The 18141-nt window shown below is 35.6% G+C and overlaps 1 protein-coding gene across 5 annotated transcripts in view; it reads right to left on the bottom strand.

Moving 5' to 3' along the window:
- The window catches only part of LOC131428160 (GYF domain-containing protein gyf-1), a 67626-nt gene that overhangs the window by 6627 nt on the left and 42858 nt on the right, over positions 1 to 18141 (bottom strand). For 3 of the 5 annotated variants that reach the window (XM_058591868.1, XM_058591867.1, XM_058591866.1), the window contains 3 exons: positions 9120 to 9475; positions 8889 to 9038; positions 8078 to 8233 (listed from right to left, as the gene is read on the bottom strand). In XM_058591868.1, coding sequence (XP_058447851.1) covers positions 8078 to 8233; positions 8889 to 9038; positions 9120 to 9475 — 662 coding nt within the window. The remainder of the gene's footprint in view (positions 1 to 8077; positions 8234 to 8888; positions 9039 to 9119; positions 9476 to 18141) is intronic. The other 2 variants (XM_058591870.1, XM_058591869.1) reach the window with 1 other exon arrangement.

Raw genomic sequence — 18141 nt, 5'->3', positions numbered from 1 at the left:
CACCAATAAACGTCAAATATGGACTCGATTCACCGTTCACCTGTTGTCATCGTGTGAAACCCAATTGGGATACGTTCACTCTACTTAACTTCTACTTCTATAACACTGGTTATAGGAACCGGTAGTATGAAAATAAAACATAAAAAGAGCTCAGTTAAGCCCTACCGGCCTCTCCAACCCCGGATGTTGGAGCGTAATGCAATCAACATTTCACTCACAATCGAAAGGTATCATAATATACGGTTTGATACAACGCATACATACATACATGTATAAATATATACAGGCACCAAGGCATACTGACGTACACACATATATACATACATATACACACATGTGTACATACATATACATATTTACAAATATGTATTTCACACGCAAATATTGTAACATTGATTAAATAGTAAATTTTAATAGATAATAATTCTAATAGATAAATTCGAATAGATTTTAACTAAATTCATTGTGCCAATAGTCATTTCATTAATAGAGTCACCATATTATTCTACCGATTACTCGACTTTCAATAAATGAATTGTGATGAAATCAAATACAAAATCTTTGCTTCATCTCTGATAAGCAATACCGCATAAAAGTAGTTCAGAAAATGTACGATATCGCTGTTATAGCGACGCGAAATACTCCTAACCTCATCTCACTCTCGAAGTCAATCTATCGAACAGACACAACAGATCTCGCTCTAACCAATGGTTTTCATATATGAAATGACTAATGGATTTGAGATGAATAGGGGTGCCGTCACCCATTTTCTATCTCTTTTATTGGTCGATCGTTAGTCCTGAGCTGAAACGGTGGCCTTTATTACCGTTCTTGCATTCCACTTCACTTATACTTCACTCACATATCACCTCATCCATCGGATCCCACACGAGCACACACAACTTACAGAATAAACGTCAAAGGTGAACTTAATTCACCATTCAACTATTCCGTTATCGTGTGAAACCTGACTGGGGTACGTTCATTTCGCTTAATTCCCACTTCACACCGGTAATAAGGGCCGGTAGTATGAAAATGAAACATAAAAAAGAGCTCAGTTAAGCCCTACCGGCCTCTCCAACCCCGGATGTTGGAGCGTATTGCAATCAACATCTTATTCAAATCGTTTCATGCCTCACTCAATAAACTCAATAATTAAACTAAAAGTTATAACACATATTTATATTAAATTGTAACAATAATTAATCGTATCTGATGATGTTTGCAATACCGTCAAGCCCATCAACCACGGAGGGCGTGTTTTGTCGGTTACGTCACTTATACCATTATATCTTCGAAACCGGAAGTGGCAGCCGTTTGATCTTTGAATTTGATCAATTGACCAATAGTAGTTTTGAAACGAGCTTAAGCTTGTTAAAATTGGTTGAGTCATCTAATAGAAAATTGAACAATAAAAAAACGTGTTTGGTCGGTTACGTCATTTATACCATTATATCTCCGAAATCGAAAGTGGCTCAATAGTAGCCTTAGGTTGTAAAAATCGGTTCTGCTATCTCAGAGAAAATTGCGCGGTGGAAGAAAACTCGTCGGAAGGTGTATGCAACTTTTTCGGTATAAAACAAATTTTTCGGTACGGGTTCGTGTAAAACGTGCCTGGTTGGGAAACAGTATTGTTTTCATTCAGCGCACTCATAAACACCAACTTTTACTTTTGTTTGGAGATGCTTCTGAGAGGGGATTTAGTTGTAAGGAGAATTGAATGCTGCGAAAATCGCCCAGATGATTAGACCTGATATCAGGAATTGGGTGCTTCAAGCGTCCGAAACAACATTATCGAAAATGTCTGGACAGTCGTGAAGAGCAAACTTGTCGATAAGCCTGTTCACTATTTAAAGCGAAATTAAAAATTCCATAAAATTTTACGATAACAATTCAAACAAGCTTCGCTGAAATTTTCGTCGTAAGCTTGGGTAAAAGAATTTGTTTACTTTTTCGTTCGTGAATAATTTCATTAGTAGTTAGACACTTTGGTTGTTGTACGTTCGAAGTGAAAAAAATAATTTCTATTCTTGCGCCGCATGTCTTGTTGAACAGATTATATGTCTCAGGGGATATTAGTGCTTCGTTTATATATTTTTGTCAATTTAAAATGAAATCATGCCCACTGATGGGTGGTACTATGGATTACTTGAGGAATCACGAAATTTTACGAATACTTCCACTTTTGAAATGAATTATAGTCGAAAGGGGCCAAGTCTGGAACGCAGGGCGTGCGTGTGGCGAGAGATCCCTTCAAAGTTCAGAAATGATGTCGTGATCAGAGATGCCAGGTAAAAATAAGCAAGTATGTCTTGCTGGCAGCCATTTCTCTATAAAGTATGATACGCTAAACTGAAAAAAAAAACAAAGTCTGCACAACAAAAAATGTCTGCAGCAGTATGTATGAAATCTGCAAAATTACAGACAAATCTGTAGATCTGGCTTCTCGGGTCGTGATATCAAAATACATTCCCATATTTGCAATGCATTATGGCCGATTCCGAGAAATGTTTGATTCAATTTTATCGTTTGCTGTCGGTAGCTATTAGTGTTTACAGTTTCCTATGGTATGAGCAACTCGTAGTACAAGACACCTTTTTCACCCCATCAAATGCATAGTATCGCTTACGTTCCGAAGCGATTAGTTTTTTTTTCTGTTGATGTCGATGGTTGACCACGGACATTTCATGATTTTCTGCGTTTGAGAAATTTTCAAAATAAAGCCATTTCTTATCTCGTCCCGATCCGGTGGAATGCCGAGAAAAAAATTTTTCTCACTGTTTTTCATTTTCCTTTGTAAATTTTCGGAAATGGCTTTACGACTAACGTTTAGCTTTTCCGCCATTTGCTTTCAATTTTAGATATAGTTGTCGTTCAACAATCCTTGACATCTTCAAATTTAGTTGGTTGAACTGTGCGTTCTTTTTCTTTCACACTGAAATTTTCATTTTCAAGTCGTTTAAACTAACGTTCACAACTCGTGACCGATGAAGCATGTCTTGGCATTACATTCCTTTTATGGAATTCAACCATACAGTTTCAACAGACTTCGCAGCCGAATTTTATCGTAGAATAATCGCATTGCACAGTGGTTCAAAAGCGCAATTTCACGCTCTTAATTGACAACTCATAGGATCGTGACTTTTGAGGCACAGTATCGTCAGAAAAGCTGCTCAGAAGGATACACGCCATCTTTTGGCAAACACTGTTTATGTGATTAATCCCCCTACAAGTGAGACAAAAATTTTATTTTAGCTCAGGGCCAACATAGGGGCTAAGTTACTTCGACAAAGTTGTGCAGAAAGTTATTTCAAACAAGTTTGCTGAATGTACCATTCCCGTAACTTGAGTGTAATTCAAGATATAATGTATCTTCGGAAAAGGGTTTCCAAAAACCTGTTTTTGTAAAAAGACATATATATTTTCAACCCATATGAGTTTTTCATGTTATACAAAGTTTTTCATCTTTAAAAACTACACAACTTTCTTGAACATACTATGCTGCTATCATTTCAGTTTAATGAAATAGAGCAATTTTTCATGTTTTTTTAAATAAAATTCTAACTTGTCTATTATCAAAAGGCGCAGGAAGGTGCAGATGAGACTATTTGCATATTAAACTACTTCAAAAGAGCTTTCATATCGTGGTTGAATTACTCGTCTGCAGGCGAGATATGTTCTTTTCAAATATCCTTGTCCTTGACATTTGCAATGATAAGGTTCATTGTATTTCAGATCAGATTTCAGTATATATTCATTACTATGGTACTTGCCACAAAATATTATTTTTTGTGCACATTGAAGTCTATACATTGAATAGTTTAGTAACTGTTTTGTCACGACTTTTAAAAAAGTCATCATCAAATCGAACTAAGTTATGTCAACTTCTGGTAGCGAAAAGTATGATCAAAACTCATTTTTTAGTTATTTGTATTTATTTTATGACAATGTTCTCAATCAGCTAAAATACTCTTAGCATCGTTCGACAGATTCTTCTTGGACTGTTTTGGCCATTTAAGAATATTTGTAACCAAAGGATCCAATGAAACTAATTACCAATTCGTGGGATCCCGATTCGTAAGTGATCTGGATTGCTCGCGTGTATAATACCCCCGACATCTGTATAAAAGAAACTTCTTAATCATTATGAACAGTACAATATAGCAAGAGTTTATCGATCTCCACTTTAATTGATGAATAGAGGATATTTATCCGCAGAGCTTTTCTATAGAAAAAAAACTTATCAAAAAATTACATAACGTAATTCGACATGATAATATCCTTTTTTCAAAGTCGTGGCTTCTTATCTCACTTTTAAAAAACGTCGGACAGTTTCAAAAAACCGTCTGTAATTATTACTAAACTTTTCTTTTTGTAGACTTCGATGGCCAAAAAAACCTTTTATTGTGAGAGTTTCCATGGTAACGAATATATACTGCACTTTGATCTGATATACAATAAACCTTATCATTGCAAATGTCAAGGACAAGGATATTTGAAAAGAACATATCTCGCCTGCAGACGATCGCAAACGAGTAATTCAACCACGATATGAAAGCTCTTTTGAAGTAGTTTAATATGCAAGTAGTTTCATCTGCACCTTCCTGCGCCTTTTGATAATAGACAAGTTAGAATTTTATTTAAAAAAACATGAAAAATTGCTCTATTTCATTAAACTGAAATGATAGCAGCATAGTATGTTCAAGAAAGTTGTGTAGTTTTTAAAGATGAAAAACTTTGTATAACATGAAAAACTCATATAAATTGAAAACATATATGTCTTCTTACAAAAACAGGTTTTTGGAAACCCTTTTCCGAAAATACATTATATCTTGAATTACACTCAAGTTACGGGAATAGTACCTTCAGCAAACTTGTTTGAAATAACTTTCTGCACAACTTTGTCGAAGTAACTTAGTCCCTATGTTGGCCCTGAGCTAAAATAAAATTTTTATCTCACTTTTAGGGGGATTAATCACATAAACAAAATTTGCCAAAAGATGGCGTCTATCATTCTGAGCAACTTTTCTGACGATACTGTACCTCAAAAATCACGATCCTATGAGTTATCAATTAAGAGCGTGAAATTGCGCTTTTGAACCAATGTGCATTGGCTAGTACAGGGGTTCCCAAAGTGGTCGATATAGACCCCTTGGGGTCGATATCCTTTTGGCGGGGGTCGACGTAAACGAAAACTGACTATGGGGGTCTACGAAGTCTAGAAATCGACCTCCTATTGTTTAATATAAGTTGTTATTTGAAATATTTACGCTAAAAAGTTATGTTAGTTTGACCAACCGCAGAAATTGGTAAGTATTTTACATCAATATTTAAAAAGCAAGAAATTGAATTTTCAAAAAAAATTGTTGATGGGGGTCTGAGGCCTAAGTTAATTTTAGTAAAGGGGTCCATGGCCCAAAATAGTTTGGGAACCCCTGGGCTAGTACTACGATTTCATTGACACTAAGAATCCTTCCAGGTCGGGGCTTGAACATAAGACAACCAGTGTCCTGTGCATTGAACCGCCAACCCGGGACAAAAGGCTTCAAACAACACTTACCGCAAATGTTCTTTATTAGACAAGAATTTCATCATGTTCATTTCACTAAATGTATACGACAACTTGCAATTGACAAACTTAATTTTTTTTTTTTTTTTTTTTTCCTTTATGGGCTGCTCTGGCCGAGGGGGGTGGTTACAACGATCCACACTTTCCATACCAGACGAACTAGGCTATGGTGCCCAAATGAACACTAGTAACGAAGGAGGAAATCCTCCAGCATGTAACCCAAGCGACAGATTCCTTTGCGGCTATCAATTTGCAACGAAAGATACGAGTATCTTCTATTGCAAGTTCGCCAGAGAATTTGTCACTTGAGCAGGAAGTGTGTGCTTCACCCTGTAACCAGTCAATCATTGAGTCGTGCGTCTCTGTCGTATTCGTATTTTGTCATCCTACCAGCTGCTTCTGTGTCTTAAATGTCCTCGTCGATGAAACTTTGCAAATTTCGCATTGTATCCGCTTCGGTCTTGTCCCTGCTTTCCTAAATAGTCTTATATGTCTGAAGCGGTACAAACGATTATTACTTTAAAGTTCCTAAACAGATGTAGATATGTTTGATCTACTAACACTATCCATTCTAATCTGCTCTGATTACTTCTATCTTTGTCGAAGTTACGTTACATTTCCTTTTCCCCATTGCATCGCTTTTTTATTATGCCGGAGAAAAAACCTGTTAATATCTCAATGTGATAATTTATCAAGAATAAAGAAATAAATATTTATAATATTACAATAACAACAACAATAATAATAATGATAATAATAAAAGTAATAATAAAAATAGAAATATTGTGACTTACCAAAAGTTAATATGTCATCAAAAGATTTATTACAATAACATACCAATGTTTCGTCGTTTCACTGGGTCTCTTGATTTGTTTTCAATTTCCTTTTGGTATTCCTGTAGCATCCTAGTATATCCATATCGTTTTTGTCTATAATCTTTTATTTTGATATTTTCTCGTGATAAGAATAAAAGAAAATTAGGTGTTAGTAAGCTTGTTAAATTATATAATGTAAGGATGCGCATTTAACACTAGATTGCCCAGGAAAGTCACAATATGTAAACAATGGAAGGACCGCGTGAAATTCTGTGAACTTTTTTAATTCTTTATTTAACGATATATGCACTTAGGAATACTGCACTAGCTTTTATTTATTCTGTCACAGTTCATATTATTGACTTTCTCTCTTTCCATCATTCTGACTGCCTTTGAGCAGTCTAGGTCTAAACTAAGTGTTGGGCCTTCTAGTGTTGAGCACGCATCCAGGAAACAAGAACTACATGTATTTCGTGAAGAAATACTAGGTGTGATTGGATGAAATGGTCCACGTGAACCGCTCTCTTCCAGAAACACACATCTCACACTCTTAGTTAGAAGGTGACATCTGTGTCCAAGTTTGAGAAATCTAAGTACATTCAAACCTTTCCCGATATGAGAGTGTATTCACACTTGATTAATCAGTTTCGTCATCATTGCAATTTGTAAACATTACCGATACCGAGCCGGATCGGAAAGGTTTGAAAGTTCTTAAACGGTTCATAGGATATCAATTTACTCCTATTCCTGATAACAATAGTCCTCCTTTTAGAATTAAATTCACCAAGCTCAGGACGAATATGATATATTAATATTCATCCCAACTGGATCAAAATAATTCAAATTGGTGACCAATTCCAGGCATAAGAATGCTCGAAACCACCTAATGACCTATTGTCAATTTCAAGCATTATTAGTCCTGTCCACTCCGTGATCGATTCAGACAACACAATAATTTTCATCTTTTAAATTTATAAGCTAACGATCGATCTCGGTATGGTCAGACTTTGTAAATACGCGAAGTGTAAATTGACTCCCACCCCCATCCACCAAGCGGGGGTACGCACCCTGTAGCTCATCATCCAAAGCCTAGGGAACTTGCAATTGACAAACTTAATGTTACAAAAAAAAAATGACACAATAGTTTCGACGGTAAACTAATGCCTGTTTACAGAACTGTTATATTGAAAGATTACCGCATTATGATATGGGTAATCATTTTCTTCTTCTTCTTCTGGTTAGCGTCATCTCACTCGAGATGACGTTGATTGATGGCACAACAAATTGAGCAATTTTGCCAGTTAATTTTCGTTCATACTCCATGGAACGACCAGTGAAACCGCTGTGTCGTAACATCGAGTCGCCAAAGTACGGATAAAAATTATTTCTTTCTTGCAAAATACTCGCACTAACACGAGACAACGTGTTCATTCGGAATTAATCGGAAGTTGATGTCCTAATCTAATTATAGATTAGAATTCAAATTTTGCCTTGTTTAGACAAATGGTTTTCAATGTGGAGACAAGAAAAAAGAGCCCATGGCGTAATCCTTACGTGGTTTTATCGACTAAACATAATGAATAACACAGACACATAGCCGACGTGTATGGTTTGAAATGAGACTCCACAACACCGAAACAAAATAAAAGAAATTAAAACATACATATAATCGTATCTATAAAAGAAAACCTACGTGTTTGCGAATATTTTCCAATTTCTTCTGGAGTTCCTTCTCGCGGTTCTGCTCGGCTGTTGATAATTTATTCTCGATAATACGGGTCTTCTCCTCCAATTTCTGTGATTCAAGCATGTCTACAGTGGTTCGTACTTCTTTCAATTTTTCCGTGTTCTGATGATTATGATCATGGTGAGATGATAGTTATGAGCGGATGAAGTGGTGGATTCATGTTTCATTATCCCATACAAGTCCGCGTCACCAGTCATGACGGTGATGAATCGCAATAAATGCAATGAATAGTTAAATATTTGTAGTTTTTGTGTCATGGTTTGTGTGGTAATGATGGTTGGTGGTGGTAAACATGTTGGTACATGTAGCCGTCGGGTTCAGGACACGTTAACATCGCATAACGCATATGTTTAATCGTATCACATTTACAACGGAGCAATCATTTCATAGTTTCGAATGCCATATGTTCCATGGTTTTGATGAAACGGTGCGACATCGGATGTGAGTGTTACGTGACGGAACAAACATGAAAAGAAAACAGAAATAAATAGAAAATTCGAAATCAAAATTTATTAGAAATCTGAAACACGAATGCAAACACAGAAAACAAAAGCTAATAAACTCATTTATTGCCGTTGTACCCGTTTATATCGACTGTGTGGAGCTTTTTTCAGATATTGCCGTCACGAAAAGGACTTTAGTCGCATGACGATGACCATAATAGAGAAAAAAAAACCGGAGCGAAAGGAAGGTGTTAACGTTATCTTTTCGTGACGACAACATATTTAGAAAGCAGATGAGTGCACTTGTGACTTACATGTTCCTTTAGTCGATCTAGGATTTTCTTGATCTTGTCGTCGCGTAGCGTGGCTGCAGTTCGTAGTTTATCCTCCAACTGCATTTTGAGCTCTTCCGATTTCGTATGTTCCAGACTGTGTCGAGTTTTTTCGATTACGGCAGCCTGCATCTAAGTAAAAGAAATATACATAACACGATTAAGTAAAAGTTTGGAGTATCGAGGCTCCACTAAGCAACTGAGCAATTTTACCTTTAATTTTTCCTTCAACTCAGTGATTTGTGCCTCTCGCTTTTCTTCATATTGTTCCATTTTCTGATCCAGCGTCTCCTTTGCGTGCGTTTTGAACTCTTTATCTAATTCATCCTTCTTGCGAGTTGCTTCCTCGATCTTGGCCTTTTTCTCCGTCCAATCGGCCATTTTTTTGGCTTCGAGTGAAAGGCGTCTTTCTTCGGCAGCCTTCAGTTTTTCTTCGATTTCCACCGCTGAAACGGGCTTTCCCGGTGTTGGCGGTAGTTTCGGAACTGTTACATTTATGGCTGGTTCAGCAAGAATCACTTCATAGCACAGGCCACCTTTTGATTTTTCCTGACAACGGATTTCGGTAGCTATGGGGAGAGAGCGAAAAGTGAACTTTAATAAGACATGACGTGCTGAGAATGCTAAGATCAATTCTTGTACTTCAGTACGCTACGCAGTTCAACATGTCAAGCGATGTTTTCCCAAATCTACTAAAAAGATCATTATAAAAAAGATTAAACCATTTTTACAACAGTTAATATTGGAATAATAGCAGGATGGAAAATATGTATCAATAATTTCAAACCCGAATTTTTTGGTACTTCCAATTTATAAGTTTAAATTTACCATGATTTCTGCGTCAAATATGGAATAAATCATAAATAGTCTAAGGAGATTTTTGAATTCATTTTATTATGAGAAAAGAGCGATCCTTTTGCCAATGTATTTTCGTAATTTCATAACAAATCATCAAGCGTGGTTCTGTAATCACAAAACGAATCAGACAAAAACGATAAAACTCGTATTTTGCATCATATCTCATCAATCAAACATAACATGAATGATTGAAAACAAAATACAATTAATCAGTGAAACTTCAAGGTACAGCATTATTTAAATTGACAACATCGACCCACATCATTAGTCGAAGGCAAAAGGCCAGGAAACATTTCCCAACGAATCCTTGGTGTGAATCTCTACGTGAAACATCAGGGGTGAGTTTTTTTTCTGCTATCACCCGAGTGACAGTCTGGTGCGTGTGATGAAAAACCAAGAAGAATCGAGCCAGGATAGCTGAAACACAGACTACATACAAAACGCAAAATATCGATCCTTCCGCCGTATCGTTCATTTGGTATGCTATTTCCATCCCAACAGGGTGAGAAAACAGCAGCGCTTGTAAAATATATAAATATATGTTCTCATTTATAACTCCTACATAATTCAACACTATTGATGGAATGCCAAAAGTCTTGAAACGAATGTCTCGAAAAAAGATTGTTTGCACAAACATTTCGTTTATTTAAACGAACATCTCGTTGTTTAACTAACAAATTTCGACATTGTGGGTATATGGAATGGAAAGAGCAATTCGAGAAAAAAATTACGTATTTTTGGAGATAGTATGTATATAATGCTAAAGTACGAATTATAGCACATTACCCGGACCGAACAAGTGATTCTTAATATAACAATTTACCTTGCAGCCTGCAATATTTCAGCAAAATAGATGGCTGCTGCCTAACCGAAATTACATGCCGAAATGATAATTTAGAGAAGTAACCGTCAGTGCATAGCATCTCAAACTGAACTGAAATATGAAGCAGATGTAAAATTTGACTCTAGTTAAGTTTAGCGGCTCCAACACTGTGCAGCACTAGCACTTCAATTGAATAATTGAATGCAAAAATTGAAAATTTTTCGAAATTTATTCGAAAACGGAAAATCCGATTAAGTATTTTTGAATGCAAAAAAAACTTATTCTTAATCCACCTAGTGGTGTAATAATGCCTTTCTTTTTTCATCGACACAGTCTCATTAAAACATGTTTTGCCTTTTTAATTCAGCTAACTTCTGACACTAATTTGGGCTTATTTTTAATACTAATTTATTTTCGGGTAGTCCACAAAAGCATACTTCAGCGCTTACGTCACATATTCGGCAATAATTCCCCAAATAAGTGTGAACGTGAGCACACTCTCTGAAATAAAAGCACGCTCTCTGAAATAATTATGCTGATAAGAAAAAAAGATTTGTCGATTACGTCACTCGTACAATTCTATCTCCGAAACTTAAAGAGTCAACCATATGATCTTCGAACTCGATCTAAAACCCAATTTTAGTTTCGATCTAGCCTCTAATTATTGAAATCGGTTCATCCATATCTTAGAAAATAGAGCGGTAATGAGATTGATCGTTTACGTCACTTATACCATGATATCACCGGAACAGTAAGTGACAGCCATTTGAATTTCAAACATGTTTAACGAAACAATAGTATTATTTTTACGTTTCGTCTTTGACTCATCAGTGCAGAGCAGTTCAAATTGAACTGCTTAGTGCTAAACTCGGCAGTTCAATTTGAACCGCTAAGCAGACGTAAAGTTTCTGCTACTTACAGAACACTTTTTGTTTTGCAACGAAGTGCAATGTCTTTTCTGACGTGCCGAACGAAAACGTGTTTTCGACTATTTCTGGCCGATGCAGGTTTGGTCATTTAGGGGTTAGCCAAATTTTGTGCTAGGGCACATAACCGTTTTTATTATTTTTACGTTTCGTCTTTGACTCATCAGTGCAAAGCAGTTCAAATTGAACTGCTTAGTGGTAAACTCGGCAGTTCAATTTGAACCGCTAAGCAGACGTAAAGTTTCTGCTACTTACAGAACACTTTTTGTTTTGCAACGAAGTGCAATGTCTTTTCTGACGTGCCGAACGAAAACGTGTTTTCGACTATTTCTGGCCGATGCAGGTTTGGTCATTTAGGGGTTAGCCAAATTTTGTGCTAGGGCACATAACCGTTTTTATTATTTTTACGTTTCGTCTTTAACTCATCAGTGCAGAGCAGTTCAAATTGAACTGCTTAGTGCTAAACTCGGCAGTTCAATTTGAACCGCTAAGCAGACGTAAAGTTTCTGCTACTTTACTTACTAATTTTGTAAAACTTCTTCGAAGACACGTTAGCTCTTAAACATCAGTGAAAGTCAGTACAGACTTGTGACCGTCTTTTTCCAGTTTTGGACCACTGTGCGCCCTATGTTTCTTAACCATTCATGGTTTCAGCATGGCCATAGTGAAAATGAGTCACACGAATATTACTCAAGATATTGTCATTGGAAAATAAATTTGATAAGGTACATGTTCTCCTATAAGTATTATAAAAGTTAGCTGCATTAAGTTGCATATTTCGCTTCGGCACAAGGTTTTCTACGTAAAAAGTAAAATTATGCATAAATTTTTAAGAAAAGAATAAACTTATGCATTAGCTTCTACAAAATTATGAAATTCTATATTTTCTACAATTATTCCAAACGAAGTATGCATAAAAAATAACTCGAAACAAGTTATGACTAGAAAACTAGTTTTAAGGGGGTTGCCATAATTCAGTAATTAAAACTAACTTTGAAAAGACCTAAAACACCACCTTCAAAATTGTTTTTACGCGATTCTAAACATTATGCTTGTTGTGACACATCACTGACTGGTAGGACACGGTTTACACAGTTTATGGTTTGACAACGAACAGTGAATGGTAACAGAAGGACACTTCGAAAATTTACTATTCATGGGAGGAAATTCTTTGCTGGAATTGACTAGCTTCGGATGCATTCAAATTGTACACGCATAGAAACATGTTTAAAATAACAAAACTACTAACATTTTTAGATTTGATTCATGATGAATTCTTAATAGAATATAATTGTTTTGAACTAATTCTTTGTTTGATTTGAATCAAAATTTCGGTCCAAATTGTTTTGCAACAATTATTTGATGCACAGACCTTGACCGGACTAATGAAGCACCAAAACATTGGATACCAATCAAAATACCCCGGCTTGATTGTGGTATGTGAATAATTTGGTTTTTAAGATTTTTTTAAAATTTATGTCGTTTATTTATACCCGGCTTCAACCTAGTTGCGGTCGTTCGCCAATCCTAAGAATTTGAAAACGAGTCACTACCCAAATTTGATTATTTTTACAATATTTTTCTCTGCGTGTATAGAAATAATTTTTAAAAGAATTTCGACCATCTAGAACAGAACTCGTGTTAAAGTGAATCTCGTATCTATAAATTTATGCCCCTTCCATTTACTGCAGCAGGGTTTACCGATTTATGTTGACCTGCTAGGTGGCATCATAGTTCAACATAAGATGCTGTGGTCTGACGAGACCAAAGCAACAAGTAAAGAAAGAAATGATGTTTTAACAATTTCGACGATATCTCCTATTTCACAGTAATGTGATGATTTATGACGTTATATCTGTATCATTTCACCTAATATTAATAGCGTCTTTGTCTTTAAAAAAATATTTTGAATACATATTTTCGAATTAAATTCCATAAAATAGGATACTGGAAAATGCGAACGACAAATCATGATCTGTATAACACTAATTTGATAAAGTGTTATAGCCAATTAACGCTCCTAATTTTTCGTATAATCTAATCAGTATCTACACGAAGGGTCCTGCACAATAGCTATTAATATCCCCATGAGAGTGTCTCGCAGTTTGACCTATTTACTTAGTCGTAAAACACAGGGCAGATGACCGGATCATTAATAAAGCAATTACAGGAGGAAATAAATCGTCGTACAGCCGTCAACACCAATTCAGTGCGTACATGAACATCCTGCCGCAAATCCGATAACAATGACATCCACTTTAACCGTTCCATATCCACTGACAGTATACTACTTCTGGACCAACAACCGATGACGTGGGAATGACGTCAGTTCTATGTAAAATGAGTGTATATATGATAAGTAATTTTCGAAGTAAATTCTAGTATAAATTGAAATAGCAACAAATTCTTATGAGTGCCAAAGAACTCCGAAAATGCCTCTTTTTTGTTTTACGAATATGTCGATTCCAAGACGATAAGTGAACACCTATATTCGACAAAAAGATTTTGCTTTAAAATTGGTAACATCAAAAGATTACTAAAGTGACGGTACCTCCAATCTAAGGGCAAATGAATGCATTTGCTTCGATTTTTCGCATGGTTATACAGCAGCACAATTGTCGGACTATTATATCGGCGGTATTCCTTCTTATGCCTGAAGCGAAGACATTGTATTCGAATTTATTAGAATCATTTGATTGAAAGTAGAATTATCTGCAAAATAAGATGGTGACTCTACTAATGAGACGACTATTGGTACAATACCCCTACATAATCAACTCGACACAAGCCTTTCAAATTGTTATTCTGCCGTTAGTGGTTGCTTTATTTAAATTCATAGCACTGGGCAGAGCTCCACTTGAATATACGTTCCGCAATCGTTTTAGGTACAATGCGGCATCAATAAAGCACTTGAAAGCTTAGAGGTTTAGGGGAGAACAGATAAAATGGAATATCAAATTTTCTTAGAACAAAGGATACTGTCAACCAAGTGATGTTTTGTACAATTGGAAATGTCCCATTTCAACCCTAATTAAAAAACATGTAGCTACTTTCATCAAAATATTTTGTTTCCCCGAAGCAGTATTGTAGCAAAATGAAGAGTTAGTTCCCCATTGAAATGCATCAACAAAAAAAAGGAAAGTTGCCTTCTGAATCAAAAGATAAGGGTTGGACAAATTTTACATTTGCTTTATTTTCAACTAGTAAAAAATTAAATTGCCGCAAAATTTAACTTATTCGCGAATATCAATGTCCTCTACAGCATGTTCGAAAAAACTTATGCGAATCAATTACCATCCTGCTTCACCCTGCACAGCAAGTCCAGGAAAAATCGTTTGTTTTACTTGGAAAACTGCCATAGAACTATTAAACCGCACCGTAAATAAGTACGTGCTGGACGGATAACACCCAGACAGTAGGGGTTCAGAAAATATGGACATGATTAAAATATAAAACGGTTTCAGGCGAAACTTTTTTGCCGTTTTGTAATTTTTGGAATGCTGAAAATTGAACAGGCAACATTTTTACCACTATATATATTACCGTTTTTTGCATATATATGACTAAAGTTTATTTTTGTTTGCAAGTTTCATATTTTATAAAATATAGTTCAGTTATAAATTTCGTGAACAAGATGCTCGACGCAATTCAAATGCCATGTGATCATTTAATCGACGTTGTTGTTCTAAACCTGTTTATAAATAAACAGCATATAAAAACTATTAGTGAAAATAGACTGAAAGATGACGGAGTTGTTCAATACTGGAATAGGATATTGGATATTGCTGTAAGATTCTGAAATAAGATAGGTTTTTTTGAAAGTCTGTTGAAATGTAACTCTTTTATGGAAATACTGTGGCCACTACTGCAAAACTGCTAATCAAGGCAATTTAGCGCAGATTTTTTGTTTCGTTACAGACCAGAACAGATAACAGTCACTTTTTTACAAATGTTATTTAATTTTTAGTTTGTCGAAAGGGAACGAATAATGTTCGCATTAAAATTCTTTTTGCTGAAGCGAAATACGGAAATGCTTCGTCTCGGTTCTTTTGTTTCGATAATTTATGAATGAGACCGTAAAAAGACTAGCGAGACTGTTGGGTTGGTTCGTTTTATTGAAAGTACTGAACAAATCACTGCTCACTCATACCCGTCGAAATTAAAATCTGCACAAAATTCAACATCAAGGCTAGAAGTGTCCAGTGGAATCTAAAATTATACAATGCGGGTATTTCTGAGAAAAAGATAAGAATTTCAGTTAGGAATCCTTGTGACTGCTGTTTCCGGAATCGACGACTATAGGAAACAAATGATCAGGGCTTGTTAGTTAAAGCTATTTAATATTCAGTATTTTCGATTTTGCCTCTGTGTATGACAGTAATTGTATGGGACTTTTCTAGCCGACGACACTCAACGACATGTAACTCAAGAATCGAAATTCAGAGTCGGGAAACACAATTAATCGGACCATTTATCATATTTAAGATTATTAACACCGGTTTAGCACCCCGGTTTAGAAAAATAAATGCACATTTTTGTCACATACATGATCACACACAGACACACATTTTACAAACTCGAGATTCGAGTAGAATGGACCTCTGGGTTTTGATTCAAAGGTCGATTGTCACAATAAATACGTAGCCTTTATATAGAACATGGGCAAACATATTTACTATTTTCATTGATTCCACTCACTCGGTGCCAGTGTTTTGCCCTGAAATTCGATCAATGAAACGGTTTTGTAAAGTTTGCACTGTTATGTTTTTCGTTTCTGCTGGTATTGGTGTTCACGTTTGCTACTCGGAAAAGAAACCGGATGCAAAATAGTTTTTTTTCGTGCGGTGCAAATCAATGAAACATAGTGCATCTGTTTTGATTGCTCGGCTGCACGAAAAGTGCACGAATCAAACAAAACACTCCACGAGTGTTTTCAATGAAAAACGACATTAGAATCGAAATTGATCGACTTCGCAGCCGAGTAACACATGGACTGAAAAGTCCCGGACCTAACAAATAGATGGCGCTAGTTTTATTGCAGTCACTTTTTTCAGTTAATACTAACCTTTTAAAGACAGCTGTTGAAATTTCATGATATTCTATTCATTAGTTTGTGAGGTATTGTGCTATGAGTGACGTTAGGTCGTCAAATGGTGAGATAACTAAGTCCTCACAAGTTCCTATCTCATGCCTCCTCGAGCGTCTATGATGACATTTGGTTATTAGAACGGCGTCGACTGGGTGCTATCGCCTTCTGCGTTAGTAGCAGAATGAGAGGGTGCGAAAAGGCTTGTAGTTTGAAGTTTTAGTGCAATATTTATCATAGTATAGTGCAACATGTGGTTCTGTTGTTTGTTGCATTATTTGTTATATATTGAATTGAATTATATTACATTGTATTATATATTGTTGTTATTATTATTATTATTATTATTACTATTATTATAATAATAATTATTATTATTCAAAATGAAATATTATATTTCCTGCAGTACTGCGACGAAAGAAGAGCATAACTTACACTGCGACATCAACTGTTTTACATTGTATCATAGCATATTATTTCATATATTATCTTCTGTTATGTTATATTATGTTGTATGGTATTATACTGCATTGCATTATATCATATTATATTATATTATACTGTGTTATATTATTTTATATTATGTTATATCACAGAGAAAAGATATCCAACAAACATTCATACATGCAAAGCCGTGTGCAACGGTGATTTTAAACGGATTTTCACTTGTATGCTTTACACAGCTTTTTAAAGAAGTTTGTACTAGCTTGGATGTCTGTTCTCTGTAGTTATATTATATTATATTATGTTATATTGAATTATATTATATTATATTGTAGTATACTGTATTGCATTATATTATGTTTTATTATATGCTATTTTGTTATATAAATTTATATTATATTATATTATATTGTATTATGCTCAAGTATATCGACAATGGGGAGGGGCAGGGAGTGCATCAGGGTATCTTACAAGTGAATGACTGGATGATGGAGTGGATTGTCAACCTTAGTCACGCAGGGGAAGCTTTGTGTTTCTCCCTAAAGGTCTGAAATGAAAAAGACGCACTCTTCTAACAAACAAACCATCAGGCGGGTTTAAGCTGGTACAGCGAAATTCTTTATTATATGGAAGGATGTTCTTGCTGGAAGGCGCTGGGTCCTCAAAACCCATTTTGGCCTTCCTAACAGCAATTATATGAAAGCTATCTGATAATCAAATTCGGATCTACTGTAAGTCTACCCGCATACACTGGTAATGCCTTGAACTGATGGTGGCTTCACACATACATACATACATACATACATATACATATTGTGCTAAGAGTGACGCTACTGTTGTTATTTTCAGAACAATAGATCAAAAACAATTTCGTGTTTTAATTTTACACTGCTTCTTGATGGGAAAAAATACCGTTCAAGCGAAGCAATGGCTTGAAAAGCGTCATGGAGACTCCCCGCTCGTAGTCGTGGTCGTAGAGACACCGATGATGCAGAACGCAGTGGACGTCCAAATGAGGCGGTAACACCAGAAAACATAACAAAATCCACAAAATCGTTTTGAATTATCGAAAAGTGAAGTATTGACTATGAGAAAGCT

The sequence above is a fragment of the Malaya genurostris genome, chromosome 2 (assembly GCF_030247185.1).
Source record: "Malaya genurostris strain Urasoe2022 chromosome 2, Malgen_1.1, whole genome shotgun sequence".
NCBI lineage: Eukaryota > Metazoa > Arthropoda > Insecta > Diptera > Culicidae > Malaya > Malaya genurostris.
Note: the sequence above shows the minus strand (reverse complement) of the source record. Positions and strands in the feature narration are given on the sequence as shown.